We start from the raw sequence: 21,256 nt of genomic DNA, 5'->3' as shown, positions 1-21,256 counted from the left end.
GCTGATGTACCTGCTTGCAAGCTTTATAGAAGTTGCCTTCTCCACACTTTCGTGATTATGGAATATCCTGAGCTGGAAGTGACCCACAAGGATCCTTGATTCAAAGTCCTGGCCCTGCACAGGACACCCCAAGAATCCCACCATATACCTGAGTGTGTTCTCTAAATGCTCCTTGAGCTCTGGTAGGGTTGGTGCAGGATGGGGATGCTCTGTTGTATGGTATTGAGGCTGTTTTTCAATATAATTCTATTACATCTTGTGAAGCAGCAAACACAAGCAGTTTTGTTTTAATATTCTTGAAGTTCAGTGATGCTCAGCCTGATGCAGAAGTGGCTGGGGAGTCCTGATCAAGTGGCTGATCAAGCCCCATGTGATGGGAGAGAAACAAAACAGGGTTCTCTGCTTACACAGGCTTGCCTGACACAACAGTTTTGCTGGCTTCTTTTCTTCCCTGTGCCACCTATATTGGTTCAGTGCACACCTTATCTATTAATATCAATTCTGTTCAGTCTGATTTGCAAGATGTCTCTCCTACTAATTGTTCCATTGTATATTTTTTCCTCTCTATCTATTAGATCTTGTTTCCACGTGTTTCATAATCCTTTCATTGTGTTTCTTGGTTCAGATGGAACAATACAACACTCTTTTTCCATGTTTGGAATTGTTTCTTTCTAAGTTTCTGATTGCTTTAATATATAAGCCAAACAGACAAGCACTGATTGTAACTTTCCTCTTATTTTTGGTCCTCATGCCAATGGATGTTAGCCTTCCTTAACTCTGAGCACTGCATGGATTACTGGTTGGTAAATGTTTTAAGGTGCTTACAGATCACATGGTTGTAGTCTTTACTACTTGCATCAGCTACTAAGTGAATGACAGTCTAAGAATATAAATGAGTTAATTAGCTGGCACTTGGTGTTAGAGGTTCAGTGTTCTGCTCCCTTTCACCTTTGCTGTTTTCATAGTGTTAGGAAGGTTGGAGCCAGTCAAGATTTATATGGTGTTAAGTAAGTTATTTGTTTCCATGGACATGATAAAAAAAAAAAGTCTTCATCTCCCATCACCAAACCTTTCCAGACTTGTACATGGATCTTTTATATTTGTTGTGAAACAGAATGTTAGAGGTGCTTAAGAGTGGCACTGTAATAGTCTCTGCTGACTTTAGCCATAGGACTTGGCTGTTCCTGTGCATATTCATCATAAATCTGTTTTTCCATCAGTATAGTTTGTGTAGTTTAGGATTTCTTTTCTGTGGATGTGAGATACCCTCTTGGGGATCACAAAGCATGTTGAAGTTCTGTAAAAAACTGCAGACTATTTCGTATAACAAGGTGTTCCATGAAAAACCATGAAATAAAATAGGCAACTTGTTTTTTCTCCAAGATTTCTTCAGGATAAATCACAGTGCGGCCTTACTGGACAAATTTAATTCCTAGAATATCATCCTGTTTTTTTCTCTTGTTATTGTAGAATATTTAAGTGGATAACAAGGAAGTTAATGAAATTTACTGATGTAAAATAAGTGAAGATGGTCTTTGCATGTATAAGGACCTAGATACTAAAAGCAGGTGACTGCAGTTGGAGCAATTTTATAAAGACTAGGGAAGGCTCTTGCTCTTCTGCCAGTGTGGTCCTTGCTTTGTCAAAGGGTAGATCCACTCTTCTGAATTCATAATGTTTTAGAAACCTTATCAGCAGAGATCTCTGGCATGGTCCTGTACACAGCTCATGTACAAACCTTGTTATAAAGCATATGATGTGTTTGTTGCCAAGGAAACATAAGCCATTAAGCCCTAGGAACATAATTCATAAAAACAAAATTTTAGCTATTAACATCTACTTTCTCCATTAGTGCCATGAAACCTCCATGAAATAGCCTTGCAGTCTCCAGCTAATGGATATGACATAACTGGGAATGAGGAGTGAAACGAGGGTTTGTAATTCACTGAGCTCGAAGTACAGCCAGAGTAAGGAGAGTGCAGGCCTGGGTATGTTTTCATCTCTTGTGTTCATAATCTACTGAGCACCTGTTCATCCCACTCCTGTTACTGTACATTATCAATCACATTGAAGGCAAGTCTTTGCTTAGCAGGGAAAGATCAGGCCTGCATTTTCCAACAGCTCTATTTGGAATATAAAAATAAAAATTAGGAGTGAGAAGGAAACAGTGAAGTATTTTTAGTTTCAGATTTAATATCTTAGTAATTTTAATTTTTACTTCTCTGGATTTAGTACGTGTATTCTGTTATAACTAGCTAACTCATGATGAGTTTAACACAAAATGTGGGTATAGATATCAGATTTAACTTTTTTTTTGTTTTCATCATTCTCAATTTGTTCTTAAAATCTAGAAGCTGTATTCTTCCTCTTCATCCTTCTCTTTTTAGGAATTAAATTGGATTAATTTTTTTGGTCATATTAATACTGCAAAGCACCTAGAAACTTCTTGTGAAGAATCCACTGTTGATACACAGACACTCTGTGTCAAAATTCCACTGTACTTGTATTCTAGGAAGTATTTCTAGCAAAAAAATGAAGAGGAAAGTGAATGTGGCTCAATTTTTGACTGGTCTACACTGTCAGTTGCCACTCCTGAGTGCTGTCCAGGGCCACAGACAGTCAGGAGCCCAAGGCTGGCCTGATTTGTTGTTGACACCTTGCAGTCACACTTGTTCAGCTTTGGGATCCAGAAACCAAAGGATGTCAGGGTCATTACTGCACTTCATTCTCAGCCATTCTGTCGATTTTGAACCATCATTTCTTTATTTGAGAGCAGAATTAACACTGCTGTCTGAAAAAGACTGCTGAATTTACTGTAATGGGGTAAGGCTAATGAATCACTGGGATATGTAGCCTCAGGCTCCAGGTCATCTATCAACAATTCAGTGTAATAAATCAGTTACAATCAGTTGATGGAGTCCATTGCCAGCTTTGCTCAGACTTTATTTGGCCACCTCTCCTGCAGCTCTGGAGAGATATGTGCAAGGACCAAACAAATGGAGATTAGGAGCTCCCAGACTTTGCCCCCACAGCCCTGGTTGTGGCTTCAGTCAGCTCACACGCAGTTTCTGCTCAGATTAGTCACAATGAAGTGTTGCACTGAGATATGCTCTGCTTTCTCCAGGGTTTTATGGGACTTTGCCTGATAACAGCCTCAAGGATTTGGCAGTGAGTGATTAGTAAAAAATGAGTATATGACACTATTGACTTTTTCAGTGGTGTAATTGTGAGAATGTGCATCAAAACTCCATCTTGTGAGCCTGTTACAGTAGACCTGAGTGCAGAGATGAGCTTGTCAAACAGCCTTGTGCAGCAGGGTGGACTTAAAGAAAAGGAAACATGTCAGAGATCTCCAGATAGCATAATTTAGTTTGAAGTGGGCCTCCAGAGACCATGAAGGGCAGGGCTACTTTCAAAGTTAGATTGATTGCTCAGGGCCTTGTCCAATCAGATTTTGAAAATCTCCATGAACAGAGATTTCTGTCTTTCTGGGCAACCTATTTCAGGACTCGAGCACTTAGACTGGATCTTTTCCCTTCTACATCCACTTGTGATTTCTCCTGCCACAATCTGTGTCCATTGCTTCTTGTCCTTGCACCGTTACCACTGAGGAGTGTCTCTGTCTTAGCTGTAATTGCCCTTTAAATGTTTGACTAGGACAATTGAATTCCTCTCCCAAACCTTCTCCTCTTGAGGCTGACCACACTCAGACCCTCAGCCTCTCTTCATATGCCATGTGGTGCAGGCACTTCACTATTTTAGTGATCCTTCCCTGTGCCCTCTCCAGTTTGTCAGGATCACTTTGGTGACAAAAAGCCCAAAGTGGAACACAGTGTCCAAAGTGCTGCCTCACAAGAACGAGGCAGCATCTGCCCTGCCCTGCTTGTACCTGTGCTCTGCCAGTGCAGCTCCAGGTGCCCTCAGCCCTCACAGAGACGTTGCCATTGCAGTGTTCGTGCTGGCTGTTAGCACAGTGTACAAAAGGATGTCCTCAAATGATCTGTGTCCTGATATCCATGTGTTTTCCTCTGCAAAACAAGAAATCAGGACAATTGTATAATGCAGAAGTTTGTGAGAGGTTTGTTCTTTGATATTAACTTTTTCCAGGTTCAGTGTCAGGGAAAACACGAGCTACTGGAGGACACTTGAGCTTCATGAGTGCCTGGATACTGCCCCATTTTTGATCTCCCATTCAAACACAATATGCCAGGCTGTGGAAAAGCATCCCGAGAATGGGAGAGGCAACAATTCTGCCATTAGTGGGAACTCCAATGCTTATTTGGCAAAGCAGCAACCAGCATGGAGGAGGGCACTAAGCAGTGAGAAGGAAAGCCTTGAAACCTGGGCCTGCATTGCAGTATTTTCAAATGTTTTGGGACTTACAACCTGCCACCACAATTTGGGAGGTGACCCCAGCCACGTGGGAATTTCTTGGCTCCTTGTTATGGATGTACAAGAATTAGTAACAAGCTTCCTTTGTGCGGAGTAGGGAGTTAGCTTTACTGCTTTTACCTTTGACAGTGAAGGTGTCCCCTCCTGTCCCCAAAATGTTGAACAACTTTGTCTTGATGGATGTTATTTAACAGTGATTTGCTCATAAGGGTCACCTTAGCTCTGACATGGTCTGAGGCCCTGTGTTGCATTCACTGAAGCATCTGATCATGATGAAAATTCTTACATGGTAAAATGAGTCTCCTTTCTGTTACTGCCAGTTGTTCTGGACTCTGCTGGAATCATTAACAAGTAGTAAAATAGTAGCCACTCAAAATCAGTTTGGTGTCCTGTGACTGTACAAGTACGATTACTATTCTCTACACCTTGTGATCTCCTTGGAAAAAGTACAATTTAAATACTATTTCAGCCAAGTGAGGTAATTTCTAATGAATGCACATGTAAAAGTTGCTTTTTATGCATTTCCTAATTTGGATACTTGGCTTTCTTATAGAAACTCCTATTACTGATAGGTAGGGAATCTCTTGGAATTTTTCAAAGTGGCAATATAGTGTTAAAATGGATGTTTCAGGATGTGGAAAGAATTCCAACAAGTTACAAATATACAGTTTTTCAGCAAACGCATGCTATTTCTCTGACAACTGAAAGGGCCTCATTGATATAGTCACAAATTTTTTTTTAAAAATAAATGCGTGATTTGCTTGCTCTCTAAAGTATTCAAATCAAATTTTATCTGTGAGCACAAATGGAAGCTCAGACTCTTAACTGTCCCTCTGGGCTACACCTGGAGTGTTCTGGAATATGCATCTCCCATTCTATCTGTGATCTTTGCATGATATTCCCTAAACATTTACTCTTCTTTTGCATGAGCTTAAAGGAGGACCACCAACATCTGAGGAGTTGGAAGAGATTTTTGCTCTTCTGGGGCTAATCTCTGAGAGTAGATTGTGAGCTTGTATTCCAGTGTGATGTATTCCCTCTGGATGTGATCTGTCTGGATGGTGTGGGAAGCCACCTGGAGTGACTTCAGTACTCTCCCTAATCTGCACAGGTGAGTCTTACAGTCCTCAACACAGTTTCCACTAAGCAATGTCCTGATGATGTGAAACTTCTTAACTGATACTGAAAAATATGTTCCAAATTTTACACACCCTTCTTAAACACAGTGTGCTACACTGTGCAACTGCATCTGAATCACTCCAGTTCCACACCTGCAGGGTTGTGAAAGTGCAGGGCCTTTCAAAGCTCTCCGCCTTCTCCCTCTGTCATCAGTGCTAATCATCCTGCCCAGTTACCACCCTGTTCACATTCGCAGTCTGTTGTATGAGCTAGGCTGACAAAAGATTTATTCCCATAGATCCACAGATGGATTTTACATGTTGTGTTAATGTCTGGGGGGGAAGCACAGGAATTCTTACTGCAGGTACAAGTGACAGAACACGTGTAGCTGCTGAACGAGCTGGATGTAGTTAAGACCTGTTCTATGGATCCATTCCAGATCCTGCTGGGCCCTGAGCTTCCTGGCAGCTAAACAGGCTTTCAAAAGCTAGCCAAGCCCACAGGAGCTTTTCCTTTCAGCAGTATCATTTGAAAAATAGGTGAAGTTGTTATGTCCTGCTGCTAAAACTGTTCTTTATTAGGCTTTTATTGATTTCCCACTCCTAATTGCTAATAGTATCCTTCTCTGGCTTTAAAGAAGTCAACTGGAGATGTTGAGTCCCTGTAGAACCAAGATGCCAACTTTCATGAGGGTTTTTTTTGGATGGGGTGGGGAGGAAGGGATAAGCATTCTAGGGATTTCTCTCCATTCCTTTAGTATGGGTATAATTATCCTATATGTGGATGTGTCATTGTTTCCTTTTAACTGTTGAGCCAAATAATATGATAGTAAATGGGATTCTGGGCTGTAGCTACAGATTGTGCCATGGATTGGATGAATGAAATGTATTGCTGTAATGAGTGGTTTGGCTAAAAATGATAGTTTTTTATCAAATCTTGGAGCAAGAGCCTGACACCACTGAAGAGAAAGAAAAAACTCTACAATGCTGAAGTTTTAGCTGCTTTATCATAATCCTGAGTTGGCAGCAATGCACTAAACTGTGCCAGGAGGTTTTCTCCCTGAAGAACATTTCTTGTGATGGAGAACATCTATAACTGAGTCCCACTCTCACCCCCTGTATTCCCTAGGTTCTGTAGCGGTTTGAGGAATTCCTGCTCTGGGGAATTCCTGCTGGTCCAGTCAGTCAGGCTTCTGCGGTTTTAATTCACAGATAACAGGAAAGATATGCCTTTTGAAGCCAGTGTATTCCTAAATATTTTCCTCCTTGTGCCTGAGCGTGCATTCATAGGCGTAATGAGCCTCTGTGCTCCTGTAACAAAGGCCAGGTGGTGATAACTTTGGGAATGCTGATGGTCCTTGACTGCTGCCTCTGCCTTGAGCACTGCTTCAAATTAACAGTGCTCTCGGCACAGTTTGAAACGTGATGTCTGAAGCATCACCGACCTGCTTCCAGCAGGGGTTTAACTGTGCCAGAACTGGGGGAGCTGATTTGTTCTAGCAAGAGCTGTAGACACTTTGAAGAGTTTCCTTCCTGTAAGGAGACTATTATATTTAATTGTCAGTTTGTCTGCCTCGGTGTGGCTCCTTACATCACAGTGTGAGGAAATAGATCTCACAGCACCTGTAAAGAACAAGCGGGGGTTTTTTATGTGCTGCTGTCAGCAAACACTCATCTAAAAATGTAAGCAACCAGCTTGTGCCTCAGTCAAAATCCCGGAAACATCCACACCCATCAGTGTGTATCTCTCATCATGTCCTGATGTTCTGATACACGTGGAGAAATCATCACCTCAATGCATAAACAGACTGAAATACTGTAGATCTAATGGGTAAAATGATTGATCTCTGAGATCCATGAACTATAAATCTTCTAGAAATGTTCTTCTTTCTATAAAATAGCGTTGACAGTCTATCCAAAGACTTCATCACACTGATTTTGGGGAGATACCTCTGCAGAAATGTATCTGGTATTGATATTTTTTGTTTTCAGGTATCAGTATATTTGTCATACTCATCATTATTTTAATTTCTCTCCTTTCTTTGTCCAACAGTAATATGTGTGTGGTCTGTTTTGTTGTTCATTGGGGTTTTTTGTTACTTTGTTAGCTTTTCCTTCACTCTAGTAGGGATTTGTTTGCAGGCAAATATTTTCACTTTTATCCTGACCAGAGATTCCTTAAAGAATATTTCCCCTGGGTTCTCTCCAACAATGTTTTCTGTTCTCTCACATTTTCAAAAAACTTCATATGTATTTTGTACAGTATTATTTAGATTTTGTCCCCATTTAATTTTACAAACAAACACTTTACAAGCACTTTTAACTGAAGAGCCCCTGGAACCCTGTGGAGCAAATTGGACATTTATATTGGCTCTGACAGATTATGATCTTTCCCCCTTCACTTATTTCTTTAATAAAATTAACCTGTCAGAAACAATAAATAATAATACATTTGTTACTGCTTATTGCTGTAGGGCAATCAAAACATATCCACAAAGGCTGAGGCTGTCTGTTGTTCAAGAGTAATTGCACTGGTTTTGAGAAAAGAGAGTAGGGCAAGTAAGGTTTTCATTGGGTCACCTGAAAAAGTGAATTATTTCAGTGGAAGGGGCATTGGCAGCTCAGCTCCTCTTCATTTCTCTCCTGTATTTTATGCAGTGAAGATACTGTTTTCCCTAAAGCATTACTGAAACTTAAGTGGCAAAAATATTTGTGAGAGTTGTGATGCTGATTATGTAGCTCCTCTGCCTAATTCCTTCTATTATTTAGTATTTGCTATAGTAGAAGTGGCAGGTCAGCGTGTATCCATCTCTAAAAAATATTTTTCTGGACACATTGTTTCAGAGGAAAGGGGAAATCCCCAGAAGAATTAGTAAGCCTCTAATATTTACAAAGTATGATGGATTAGATAATGAGGGTAATGAATAATGTTGTGTGTTATTTAGTCTGTTATTTATGAGATAATAATAATGCTTCTGTTTTAATGAGAATGCTACTCAACTGAGAAGTTGCTTGTGGGAAATAATCTGCCCTGCTATCACACCGCTAAATCTGGTGACAGTCTGCATTGGCTTTGGGGAGTAATTTTTAATCTGTTTTTCAACTTTATTAGTCCCAGTGGAAATTTCAAACCCATCTCTTGCCATTCGTCCTCCCCTATTAACCTCCTGAATTATAAGAATTAAAAAACCAGTAATAAACCAAAAATAAATTAACTTATTTGCTATCCTGGCCTGTTCTGTAGGAAGAATACAGTCCTGAGACTGTTGTTTTTATACAGTTGGCAATGCTGAGATACAGCAGGGCTGAGTGTACTAAGTGATCACTCAGAGATAATTTAATCAGTTGCTGAAGAAGTGAATGTATTTTCTTGTTTCATTTCTGTTGGTCTATCTGCATATAGAACTATTTTTATGTCCTCTGATATTTCTTCTCTGTAGAGATACTAATCAGAAAATCAGTCTTGAAAGTGTTCATTTTTGTTGTCTCTTTTGTCTCTTGATTAATACGTGGTTTTGTTCATGTTTCTTAATCTGATTCTCTCAGTGAATAAGAATAGAATGACCTTGCTTTCTTTCTGATAACCTTTTAGGAAAGCATCTATTTTCCTACTGATTTCTTTTCTTCTGCCTACATCATACCTACTGGACTTTGGATCTTTTTTTCCTTTTAGTAATTTCTCTTCAATTGATTCCACATTTTAGTTTCCCAAATTTTTGTCAACCTTCTGTGACTAATTCTTCTGTTTAGAACCAGGTTTTGCTCACTTAATCAAGATTGCAGAAAGATAAAAAGGACCTTTGGCATAAAAAAAAGGTGATAAACAATCCTCTACCTACCACCCTGTATTATTGGAACCATTTTAGGAAAGCTGTGCTGAGAGCCTTTGAATTTATACTTTGTCCACTTGCAAACATGAACTCTTTTCCAAGTTTATACCTGCATGACTAGGAAACCATCAAAGGAGAGTAGAGAATTTACTAATATAATGTATGGCCTTCTGCAAGTAAAATAACTGCAAAGTTTTGTCTGTTTTTGTCCTTTATTAACTGTACAAAGGATACTGTATAAATTAGCATTTCTGAAGAACATCCCCAAAGAAATCTGCTTGCTTTATCAAGAAATGTGGAGAAGTGCCAGGGAAAAGATTAGAGGAGTTCCTCTGTGGGAGGTACTTTGCATGCTGATGCATCTTTCTCTTTGTTTGTAGTTTGTTTGTTTTACTGTTGCTTTATCATTTGTCATCCTCAGGAGGAAGACTTGCACATGAGTTTGTAAGAGACTTGGCTAAGTGGCAGTAACTCTCAATTTTTCTGCATTACAGTTCCATTTTCTAATGAGAGCAGAACAACTGCAGCTTCTGCAGAGTTCATGAGCTGCCCTGTGGCCCATCAGACAGCTGTGGTTGGACAGTCAGGAATGCAGATCCATGACATTGTTCTGTTTGGTCTCCATCAGTAGGCTGGAGGGGGAATTTGAACCAGTTACTCGCTGGTCTGCAGCTATTTGCCCTCTCCTCCATTCTCTGTTTTGTCTATTAGGTATGAGCAGACATATTCATGATAAGCTAAATGTCATCAGGCTCTATCCAGAGGAGAGCAATCATAACAGACATGGATCAGAGGCACTGTGTTATGTTACTTAAACTAATTGGTTTTCTCACTCCTGTTAAAATCTCTCTTATTTCAATAAATTGGCCTGGCTTACAGGCAAGAGTAGAGAAATACCCCCAGTATATCAAATTTGTCAATTTGTCTAGTATTGTATCCCTAAACCTGCTTGAAGAGACTCTCCAGGATGATGAGAGATCCACTGAAGCACATTGCTAGCTGAGTGTGAGGAAAAATAGTTACTCTTGTGTTCGATGTAGTGTTCATTCATCACATCAGGAGCTTTACTCATGCTTATCTTTGAAAGCTTTAACACAAAGAAAGATTCAGCCTATTTCCACTCTTAAAACTTGCCTGACCTTTCAGAGACCTTTTATATGCACTGAATTCATGCAGTGAATCATTGGGTACACCAACAGCCTACCATGCCTCCAGGCTTCTCTTTGGGCTGCAGATATGAGGATGTGGAGATGAGATATTCAGAGCCTTGACAAAGCTGTCTCCCCTTCTGACAGTCTTGTAGATGATGTTGGTTTCTGTTTGAATTCTGTTTGTGGCCTACAGAAATTAAAAAAAACCCAACAATTAAGTTTGTTTCCAATGTACCTAAAGATGGGAATTGTGTGATTATTATTTTTTAGACATTGATTCTCCATTAGTGTTTGAAACCTTGGAATCTTGTTGGTGTGGCCAGATAAGGAGCTATGGACAGAGGCTGTAGTACTGCTCAGCCTCTGAGCTCTCTTCTGCAGAGGACTGGATGAGAACACAAGGCACATTGGAATAGATCCTGACTAATGGTTTTTTTTTTTTTTGCTTGCTTCTGTAGACTGATGCAGAAATGGAATTCATGAAAACCAAACTTCTTAGTTGCAAAGACCCAGAGGAATATGCGTCAATCTGTGTAAAGAAGTGCCATCTGCAGCCTATCTTAGGCAAACTGTTTCCTGATAATTAAGGTTAGTAAATAAGTCTTTTATTTTCCACTGAAATACACAGCAGGGAAGGTCAGAACTAATGGGAATTTTGGATGCTCAGCAGCTTCCAGGGTTAATTTTTTCTCTGTTGGATTTAAAGCTAACATTTCACAGTCGTGTAGGACAAACTGAACAATGTGTTTTGGGAGAGATGCCTAAACTGTCAGAGTTCAGCACTATTTTATAAGAGTATAGGTGCTCAAACAATAGACAGACTTTAATTTTATTCTTATAAGTAATCCCACTCAATTACAGCTTCTTTGCTGCTTTTTATTAGCCACAATTACCACAGGGTAGTTTACCTAGGAAAAAATCATTGCCAATGAGCAAAGTGCCAGACCTTGATTTCATGTCAGAGGAAATAACACCTGCAAGAACAGTCAGACCTGCTGTGTTTCCCATGTTCTGGACTGCTTGTTCTGCTCAGTGTAGCTTCAGGGTCACATTTTACACCGAAAAGGTTGTAAATGAATAATGACTCCATGGTATCGAGCAGGGAATAGGACTCATATGTCCTCAGAGCCCAGAAATGTGCCTGACACCTCTATCTATTGTTCTAAATATCCTGGATTTCTCTGACCTCTTCTAGCTCAAACATGGTCATGGGTATCATTTGGAGAAGGTTCCTTACTCAGAGCTGTAGGATCTGTCTAATACCAGTGTGTTCCACATCTTTGTGACCAGTTGGTTTGCTTAGCTTAATTCTGAAGTCAGAGGAGCAAATAAAGGGAGAGCAGCCCCAAGCTCTGATGAACTTTGAACTTACTCAAATGTGAGGCTGATTAGCTACAATAGAGAGCCAACACCATGGTCTTAACAGCCTGAAATTCAGCCCAGTAAGCTTCTAGATCCAGGTGTTGTGTTCACATGCCTCTTTGCCTGTATCCATGTGAGAGATGGAAGCAGATTCAAATTGTCTCCTTCCCAGAAACACAGGGCTGTTTCTCCATTGAGTAATGCTGCTGAGTTGAGAGATGACACAGAGGGTGTCCCAGATCCTGGACCACTGGGTTTTCCCCGGTGTCAGGTCACTCCTCACAGATAATTGCTTACCATCACCATCTAAAAGAACTACATCTTCCATGACTAGATTTACAGGTACAACCACTTAAAAAAAAAAAAAAAAAAAAAAGTGAGGTAAATATGCAGGTTTATTGCAGCCAAGCCACTCCTTTCCGTGTCATTCCTTCTCAGACATCTGCTCGTGGATGTTAAAACCCCAAGCACCTTTGGCAGGGACACTGAACTCAGAAACCTGCAGCACCTGTAACAGAGGAGCACTATTTGGGAAAGAGTTGTTGTCCCAGGAAAAGCAGCAGCTTCAACTTGTGTCCCATGGGAGACAAGTGAATCTGAAGTTATATATTATATAAGACGTAGGGGATGACAGCAGTTTATCATTAACCTGAACTCTGCAAGAAGCACATAAGGAGAGAAAGAAGAAGAAAGCCAGAGAAGCAGCCAGGATGGAAACCATCATAAGGATCAACAATCCTGCGGACATCTCTGTTATTGTCATCTATTTTTTGGTAGTTCTGGCAGTGGGACTATGGGTACGTTGGGATTTTATTTTGTTTTACTTAATGAGCAGGTAGACGATAGAGTCTTGGCAAAATGGCTCAGTAAGTGAGAATGTGTAATTGTACAAAGATTTTGACGCTTAATTGAGATAGTTAACAAGTGCATGGTGGGCAAAATGTGGGCACTTACTCTATAGGGGATGGTGATCCAGGGAGGCATCCCGTGAGGTGGCTGGATGGAGCTAGTGGGAAAGGTGGAGTGATGAGGTTAGTGTGGGACAGAGCTGAGAGATGTCATCAGGGCCCCTGTTAGAAACAGGCTGCACCTGAGAGGTGGGATTTGGCCACGGAGCACTGGGACTTGCAGGGACAGTTGGTGGGGTGAGGTGATGCCATGGGAAATAGTGGGGAGGGGGAGTTGCAGGGGTGGGGAGGGAGGGGACACCGTGTGCGGCGGGGGTGGGGTGGCGGTGCCGCCGCTGGGACTGACGCGGTGACAGGGACAGGACGGCAGATCCGCCCCGGCCGAGGCTGTGGGTGCCGTTTGAGGGCAGCGTTGCCGGGGCTGTTTCTCGACTCCAGGGTGCAGAGCTATTGTCACCGCGAGGCAGGAACAGCTCCGGGGCGCCAGTGGCGGCAGTGCCTTTGTGCTCGGGGTCCGAGCGCCGCGGTGCCTCCTGCCCTGCTGGCAGCGCTGCGAGGGGAGCCCGGAGCCACAGGGGAGCAGAGCACCGGGAGCCGGGGCAGAAATGCAGCTCTCAGCGCAGCGGTGTGACCTCAGAGCTGACGTGTTTGGGGAGAATGGGCAGATATGCTGAGCTGCAATGCTGTGAACAGTGGAATGTCACTGAATTCGGGTTTCCCTGGGGCAAGATCTCCTGGTCACCTGAACACCTGACCATTAACAAGAGGAGAGGAGGTATTGCCTTTCGGGGATTCTCCGCTCTCCAGGAGCATCCCAGGAACATTTCACGGTGCAGAAAAATCAGCTGCAGAACAAAACTCCCTTTCTAACAGCTTGGCAATGTTCTGAAGAGCACAAAAATTTGGGGTTTTTACAGAGTGGACACAACCTTTTCTTTGCCTCTTCAGCATGGGACTAGAGGCCAAAACCAGCAAAAAATCTGAGGCCCCAGTCCACCAGAACACCTTGTTGTCTGGCAGGAGGTACTTGGGTCTTTGCCATGAAAGTCAGGCTGTTGCTGTAGTTGAACTTTATATTATTAAAGACCTCTGACAATAAAGGGCTGATCTGTGGCTTCTCAGGCCCATTGTGTGCTGAGTTAATTCCTGGAACCGTTTCTTTTCAGCCGTGATGACATCGTTATTGGACAAGTTTTCAGTTGCTGTGTGTGGTTAAACATAAATCTATCATATTTACTTCCTTTCTTCTGCATCAGAAGAAAATACATGGCTAATTTTCCCAGGTCTTCTTTCTTTATTTACCTGTTCAAAGTTCATCCCAGAAGACAATGGGAATCCAGTAAATAATGGTTCAGGGTCATTAACAAAAATTGGAGGAAGCTTCCCTCTAAAGCCCATCCCTTGACAAAGACAAAATTAAATGGAAATTTTTGCTGGCTTCTTTTGGAACTTCAGAGGGAATCAGGCACAATGCTGATATCACAACAAGAAAACACATACCTGTAGGGGCAGGATGGTATTGTGTAAAAAAGCTTCATACTATCTCTTAATAAACTTGCACCTTGTAATCTTTTTTGATTCCTGAAATCAAAGGCTTTTCACCCTAATAAAAAATTCATGTGGGCTTTTATTTGATTGATAATTTTTCTTGGTTAAATTTAATTTTATTTTAGTGTTTCACACTATAATGAAAGGTGAAGCAATGAAGCTTGAATGGTTAATGTAGGCCTAGATAAAAGAATCATTGCTCAGTTGTATTACTTTCTTCATCATTAGGTTGTTCTTTTTAGCCACTCTATTTATTTTTTTCACTTTACCCTGCTCATATATTTTATTATCCCTTCATTTAGCTGTTTGTTCTTGGCCTCTGTATATCTTTGCCTAGTACGCTTAAAGTATTTATATTATATCAATTAAAACTTTCTCTCTTCCCTCCTTTTTTCCAGGCTATGTACTCAACCAACCGAGGCACAGTTGGTGGGTTTTTCCTGGCGGGACGCAGCATGGTTTGGTGGCCGGTGAGTGCTGTGCTGTGTGTGTGTGTAGAACACAGGATGTGCATCTGCAGCCCTGGCACTGCCCAGTCCTTAGATATCAACATCTCCATGATACTGCTGAGGCTGTGATGGCTTTATTGTGCAGATGCAAATCCAACTCTTTCTCTAGCCATGGTGTCACAGGGCAAACGGCACAAACAAAGCCCCTGGATGGGTAGGGAGAAGTGCTGGGGGAAGTTTTCTGTGCTCAGCTCTGTCTATGTGATCAACTTGTTTGAACATAAATACATTGGTAATGTCAGGACAGACAAACCCAGTACTTTTCCTTTCATCCCACCTTAAAACTTTTAAATATTTTGAGTCTGTTCTTTTCATTGCACTCAAAGAAGCTGGCTCATTTTGCAGTTGTCACAGGCAGGAATTAATTTGCTCAGATTTCCCCCTTTATTTCTCTATTGTTTCTACTTTTGGTAGCAAGTTCTGGTCTGCATAAGGAGAAAATCCTGGAAATATTCTGGTATGTTATTGTTTAAAAGTATTTTAAATATATTTGAAGAGTATCTGTGGCTTATTGTTTGTCTTCTGTGGATCAGTATTATCTTCCAAGGTAGATGAGTCGTAGACACTAAATGTTCCTAGCCATCCATCAGGCCTTTGGCAGAAATTATATTAGAAACAATTATCTGTTTGTTCCAGACCATACAGGCTCTTTAATATGAAAAGCAGAAAACTTAGACAAACCTGCATTTTCTGTATTACTCCTGTTGTACATGATTCAGTTTGTTTGAATCGAATTCCTCAATATTCCTGAGCTTGCATTCAGTCTCAGAAAATGTTTTTGCACTTCATTAGGGTTTGTAAGTCAAAACTCCACACACATTGATTCAGTTACATGACCAGAAGGGTGAGAGTAAATATTGGTTCCCTAAAGATTTAGGAACTTTCTTGAAGTAGGCTGCAGAAATACTTGCACACTGTTCAGTCTTGTGCTTCAGAGCAGAGAGAGCTGTTCTCTGCTATCAGAAGGCATTGGGAAAGCCTCTTTAAGGACACGAAAAGATTAAAGGGCAATGACAGTAAAAGGATTCCTCATCTGATGCAGTAGATCTAAGAAAATTCAGGTTCCATTGGAAGATTGAAGAAAGAGAAAGTTTCCAAGTTATTTTAAGATAAAACCCATAATTCTAGGACAAGAGGGAAAAAAAAAACCAGATTACTTTGCTTAACTGTCACTTTAATCAGTGAGCTGGTTTTAACCTTGTGCAATTCTGTCTGCCTGTCAGATGAATATCCCTTTGTGCAGATTTAAATGGAGATGGAGGCAGCCAGGCAGCAAAGACTTACCACAGAAAACTTCTGTCTTAGGCACTGAGAACTCCTAATGATTCCCCTGAGACTTGGGGGAGAGGATCTGACACTGAGTCCTCTGCCAACACAAACCCAACACACTCAGCAGACTCCCTTCCTCCAGTGAGAAGCCAACAGGGATCACCCCACAGCTCCTGCTAGGATCACCTCTCTCCTTCCCAAACTCTGTGAGCTCAGCCTGGACAAAGTGCTAGTCCTCAATGGAGTCTTAGATTTCCCCTTCAGTCCTTCCCTTTGGAATGCCAGGAGTGGTTTCCCGTGCCATAAAAATAAACCCTTCTTGCTATTCTTCCTGGTATCACTCAAAATAAACAAAGAACAAGCACTGCAAAACCACAAACTAAATACCATGTCAGCAGCATCACCCTGGAACGTTTACCTTGGATAAAAAGAGATTCCAAAACACCAATTCCCACAGCTTAGCAGGTAGATGGGATGTCTACCACACAGTGCAAACTGGGCTGAAATGATGAGGAAACCAATGAAAGTATAGAAAGTTTAGTCAGAGATGTGATCTCAGTTCTGTAACAGCTAAAGCTGTGTGTGATGTTTTACTGTTGTGCTTTGACTTCTCTTTTGTGCCAAGTCAGGGCTAAGCTGGAATAGTTCTGGATATCCCCAGTGCATTTCCACAGTCAGGGTGGGGGCAGTTGTTTTGCAAGTGGACTCTTGTTTGTCAGATTTCTCCCCTGCCATTTCAGGATAATGACCCTTGTCATGTAATTGCTTTCTGGAACAGAGAAAAATGAAGAAAAAAAATCCTTCCACAAACTTGTTATAAACTTAATTTCCCTAAACTAATGGCATTTTTCAGTGGTTGTCTGTGTTCTATGCTCTGCAGGGCACCCACAAGTGGCTTTTCTGACCCCACAGGGAAAGAAGCTCATTAGCAGTGTATTAGGATCTCTTACTGACAAGCTGGGAAAAGGACTCTGTTCATTTAAACCATGTAATAGCTGCAGTTTGGTAGACTAGAGGAGACCCTGGTAATGAAGGCCTAGAGTTTATTCCCACTTTGAATATGGATTTTGAATGTTTGTCAGTCACTGGCTAACTGTGATTGTGATTCAATTTCTCAGTGTATAGAGTAGGACCAAGATACATCCGGGGCCAAATCTGTCCTGCTCTGGCTCTGATTGTTCTGCTCCAGCAGAATCCAACAGTGCTGTTGAGTATTTTGCAGAACCAAGTGAAGAGATGATTTTCTGGCAGTTCTGCTGAGGTGAGAATTCACTTCCTTGTTAGTTCCCTGGAATCACTGTCCTTGTGAAGGGGATGAGCCAACTCAGTGCTTCCAATGGTTAATTAGAGATAAAGGTATATAAGTACATTCTCACAGATTACCAGAAATTGAAATCTGTCATTGGTTAATCATAATGGTATGAAATACTGTGCCCTTTCCACAGTCTTTTTACAGAAACTGAGAGAAGAATCTTCAAGAAACTGGTTTTGATCTCTTGGGCTTTTAGGGAAATATCTTCAGGAAAGACTCATATGGCTCTTTAAGTCCTCATAATCAGCTCTGCTTTGTCCAAAAAGACACAGAGAAGTTCAAGGCAAGTGACAGCTCTGTAGAAATGGGCCTGGCCAACCTCAGCTTCCTTTGCCAGATGAAGGAGTTGGGTTCAGCCAAATACTTCCTGTCATTGTAGGAAATGAAGTATCTGTTCCTGCAGAACAGTCAGCTTTGGTAGCAGTCACTCTCATAGGATTGACAGCCTTTCATGCACAATTTAAAAATCCAAACCCTCACTTTCGAATCTTTCCTGCTTTTAAATTTTCTTCTTCAGATTCTGCAGTTTTGCAGACAAAGCTGTCTCCACAAAATTATGGGTTATCTTCTATACCTCAGTTCCTGAGGCATGAATGGTAATAGGACAAAGAGTATCTGCTGTGCATCTGAAGCCCAGCTATGTTAGAAAGATTTACTGAGCAGTAGGTAGGAAGGATGCAGGGTCAAGGGCACTCCAAACAGAAATGTAACTCAGCTCGTTTGTTGTCACGTACGTTTAGATCTTTGTGAGGCAGATAAGAATTAGGGGGAAAAATTCCCCTAATAGATTCTTGCTTCAGCTGTGCACAGTTTATCTTTGTGGCCATCAGAACTGACCACTGGCATGATTTCTCTGATCTTTGCAGCCAGTTAAATTTTGCATATTCACAGAGTTTTCCCCACTTGCTGAATCTGACACTGCTATGAGGAACCAGGAGAGACAATTCTGCTGTCAATAAGATTTGCATTTCCTTTTCTTGGGTAAAGTAGAATGAAAAATTACCTTACTTTGTCAAGTTCCATAAAAAAAAAAAAAAAAAAAGTGGTCAATCAATAGTTTTCAGGGTAAAAAGAGTAATAAAGTAATCAAAGCAAAGCTCTGGTAGAAAAGCTCAGTGAAATCAATTTCTACAGAACCTGTCAGAATTTCCAGCTGGCTGGGAGGTGCTGTTTCTGGCTCAGAGCACAGAGTGGGGAGGTCTCAGATCAGCCTCCTGTGCCTGTGCTGTTCCAGCAGCCATCGGGTTTGTTGGAGCACAGGCACTTTTGATGAGTATTGTGTATCCATAGCTCCTGCTTAGTGAATTGGGAATTGTGTAGATGTGGTTTTAGGTGGGTCGTAATGCAATTAATAGAATTTTCAGATTAATTGGGAAAGCAGAATAAAGCCCCACACTTCCTTCTTTGGGCCTCAGGGCCTTGGAAGTGTGGCAGTAATATTGGATTGTACTGATTTTTCCAAAGTGGCTAAGGGTGATCCCAAAAACTCAGGTAGGAAAAATTATGCCTTTGTATCAGAGTGAAGTCACATATTGCAGGGAAGAACTGTGAGTTAAAGAAAAGCAGGAACAGTCTCAAGGAGCAGCTCTCAATCCAGGGAATGAGAAATGTGTCAGGGAAGAGGGATTTGAGAAGCAGCTTCTGCAGGTGACCCATGAGGAGCAGTACCTCCGGGCACAGCTCATGGTGTGAGAGGAGCCCCTGCTGTTTGCTGGAATGGGGCCAAGGGCGTGCTGGGGATCCATTGGGGAAATGGGTTTGGCCAATGCCTTCCGACAGGAGGGTGGGCATGGGGGAGAGGGGATGTGCTGGCAGGTGCTGGCAGGTCCTGGCAGGGAGAGGAGCCACAGGCTGTGCATTCTGCACACTGTCACTGCACCTGCCACTGGCCCTCACAGTGCATCCCTTCCCACTGGGAATGGCAGGGCCGGGATGTTGGTGCATCCTCCAGTTAATGAAAAGAACAAGGTGAAACAGTTAATGAATAACAGGAAAAACCACAGTGATCATCATCTGTTTCAGGGTGGTACTTCTGCTGAACAGAGTGCTCTTGTTAAGACCTGACCTCTTAAAATATTTTAAAAGAGTTAATGTTCCACGTTTGCCTCAGGTTAGTTCAGGTTTTTCGTCCTCTTTCCATGTTAGCAACTTTGTCCCTTTCAACCAACTTTCTTCTTTACTTTTCCTCCTGGATCTGTCTTTAAAATCAATTCACTCACACATTCACTGAGAACAGTTAGCACTTCCAGAAGACAGGAAATTTCTCTGTCCCCTCTGGCATCAGCAGCTAATGGGGTGTGAGGGTGTTTGGTCAGCACTCCTCTTGCTCTGACTGTGCTGCAATTTTAAGGCAATCTGCATTTTCCTGGCTATGAAGCCATGTTCTCCCTTCCTATGTATACATAACTGAAACCCACTTTTTAAATTGCATTCATTATTGGTATGTGTTGATCTTGGAGTTCTGCTGCACTGGATATTCCCTAATTCAGAAGAAAAATGTAGGAAATGAAAGTGGGATCTGCATTTACATTATTTTGTTCTTGTGCTGGTTCTAAATATGTTGGTTATTTTGCATTGGTTTTGTTTTTTATTTTTCTAGGATTGTATTTTGGGTAAAATTGGGAAAACAGCATCATCAATGTGTCCTGCAGTATGTGCTGGGGTGTCAGGCACTGAGCCAAAACTTGTACCTGTCAGTTCTCAAAGTCCTTCAGTAGCTGCCTTTGTTACTTGGATCTGCCTTTAAGCTTTTGAAGCAGGAGAGGGAACACATTAAATAAAATCAGAGATTAATGTGGTTAATATTTTCTGGTGATTGCATTTCTAGTAACCTAGATTTAAGTTTAATTATTTATCTCCAAGGAAAGCGCTGGATAACAGTGCTAATGCTTGGTATAAGTGTTATTTGTTTCTTCACTATCATTTCTGGGAAAACTGTTGCTGTCACGAAGAGGTTAGAAGAAACAGAGGTCTCTTGTTTGCCAATGTTTGTTGCAACACTTATAGTTTCTGTAGAAATATGTCCTATGACAAACTGGTTACAGTTTGTAGGGCACAACTGACTTTAGAAATGCGTAAAAAACCCCAAATCCAGAACCAAGTGAACTTAGAGACATAAATTTCCTGTCACAGCAAAAGAACAGTTTGTCTACAAAAAGACTAGAAGAAATGAGATCAAACTGAGAAAAGAGAAAAAAAGTAAGCCTGGAAAAGAAAGAGTGTAATCCTCTGAATTTTATTTCTATGTTGCAAAAAAAAAAAAAGGGGGGGAGGAAAATCTATCTGTTATCAGAGATAAGAAATGGTTGCTATTTCTGGCTATGGCATAGCTCTAAAGAACAAATCTGCTCTTTAGAGGTAGATTTCTATGATGAAATCCTTCATCCTCATGAAACTCAGGTAATTGTCTCTGTGCTCCCAGAAGCATTGATTGAGTATTTGCTGCTCCCCAAGTCAGTTGGACTCAATGATCCTTGTGGGTCCCTTCCAACTCAGGATATTCCATAATTCAAATGAGAACATTAGAAGCTGGTCAGCAGAGGTTCTCTTACCTGCTTTCTAAGTAGTTTTCTTTTGAACCCTGTTTCCTTTTAAAAAAAAATTGTGTAGTTTTCAGGGGACATAAGAAAAAAATAGAAAATAATAAAAAATGTTCACTTGCATCTTTTCATCTTGGAACTGCTCCAGCTGCCATGTCCTCTACCTACAATACTCAATCCAGCCTCTCCTTCATGCTTGACTTCTCACCCTGCATCCTTCAGTACCTGACCCAGGAAATTACCACTGGGTATTTCTGCTGCATTTAATGTGCTCATTTTGAGGAAATGAAGCTCATTCCTTTTCATCTTTTCTATTGT

General features: G+C 41.3%; 1 protein-coding gene and 1 long non-coding RNA gene across 3 annotated transcripts in view; one reads left to right on the top strand and one right to left on the bottom strand.

Annotated features, from left to right (window-relative positions):
• Positions 1–6,574: 6,574 nt before the first annotated feature.
• On the bottom strand, positions 6,575–11,009 carry LOC146430366 (uncharacterized). Its single transcript, XR_014855348.1, has 3 exons — positions 10,790–11,009; positions 10,545–10,678; positions 6,575–7,133 (listed from the first exon to the last, which is right to left on the bottom strand). It is a non-coding gene; the product is annotated as an uncharacterized LOC146430366 (long non-coding RNA).
• Positions 10,950–21,256, top strand: part of SLC5A1 (solute carrier family 5 member 1) — a 26,291-nt gene continuing 15,984 nt past the window's right edge. The window contains exons 1-2 of one of the 2 annotated variants that reach the window (XM_085075989.1): positions 10,950–11,079; positions 14,708–14,779. In XM_085075989.1, the coding sequence (XP_084932115.1) occupies positions 14,711–14,779 (69 nt within the window). In that variant the 5' untranslated portion in view covers positions 10,950–11,079; positions 14,708–14,710. Of the gene's footprint in view, positions 11,080–12,270; positions 12,651–14,707; positions 14,780–21,256 lie in introns of those variants that run through there. The other variant, XM_085075988.1, reaches the window with a different exon arrangement.

Source organism: Lichenostomus cassidix, chromosome 15 (assembly GCF_008360975.1).
Source record: "Lichenostomus cassidix isolate B80296 chromosome 15, HeHo_3.0, whole genome shotgun sequence".
NCBI lineage: Eukaryota > Metazoa > Chordata > Aves > Passeriformes > Meliphagidae > Lichenostomus > Lichenostomus cassidix.
This window is presented reverse-complemented; position numbering and strand designations above follow the sequence as displayed.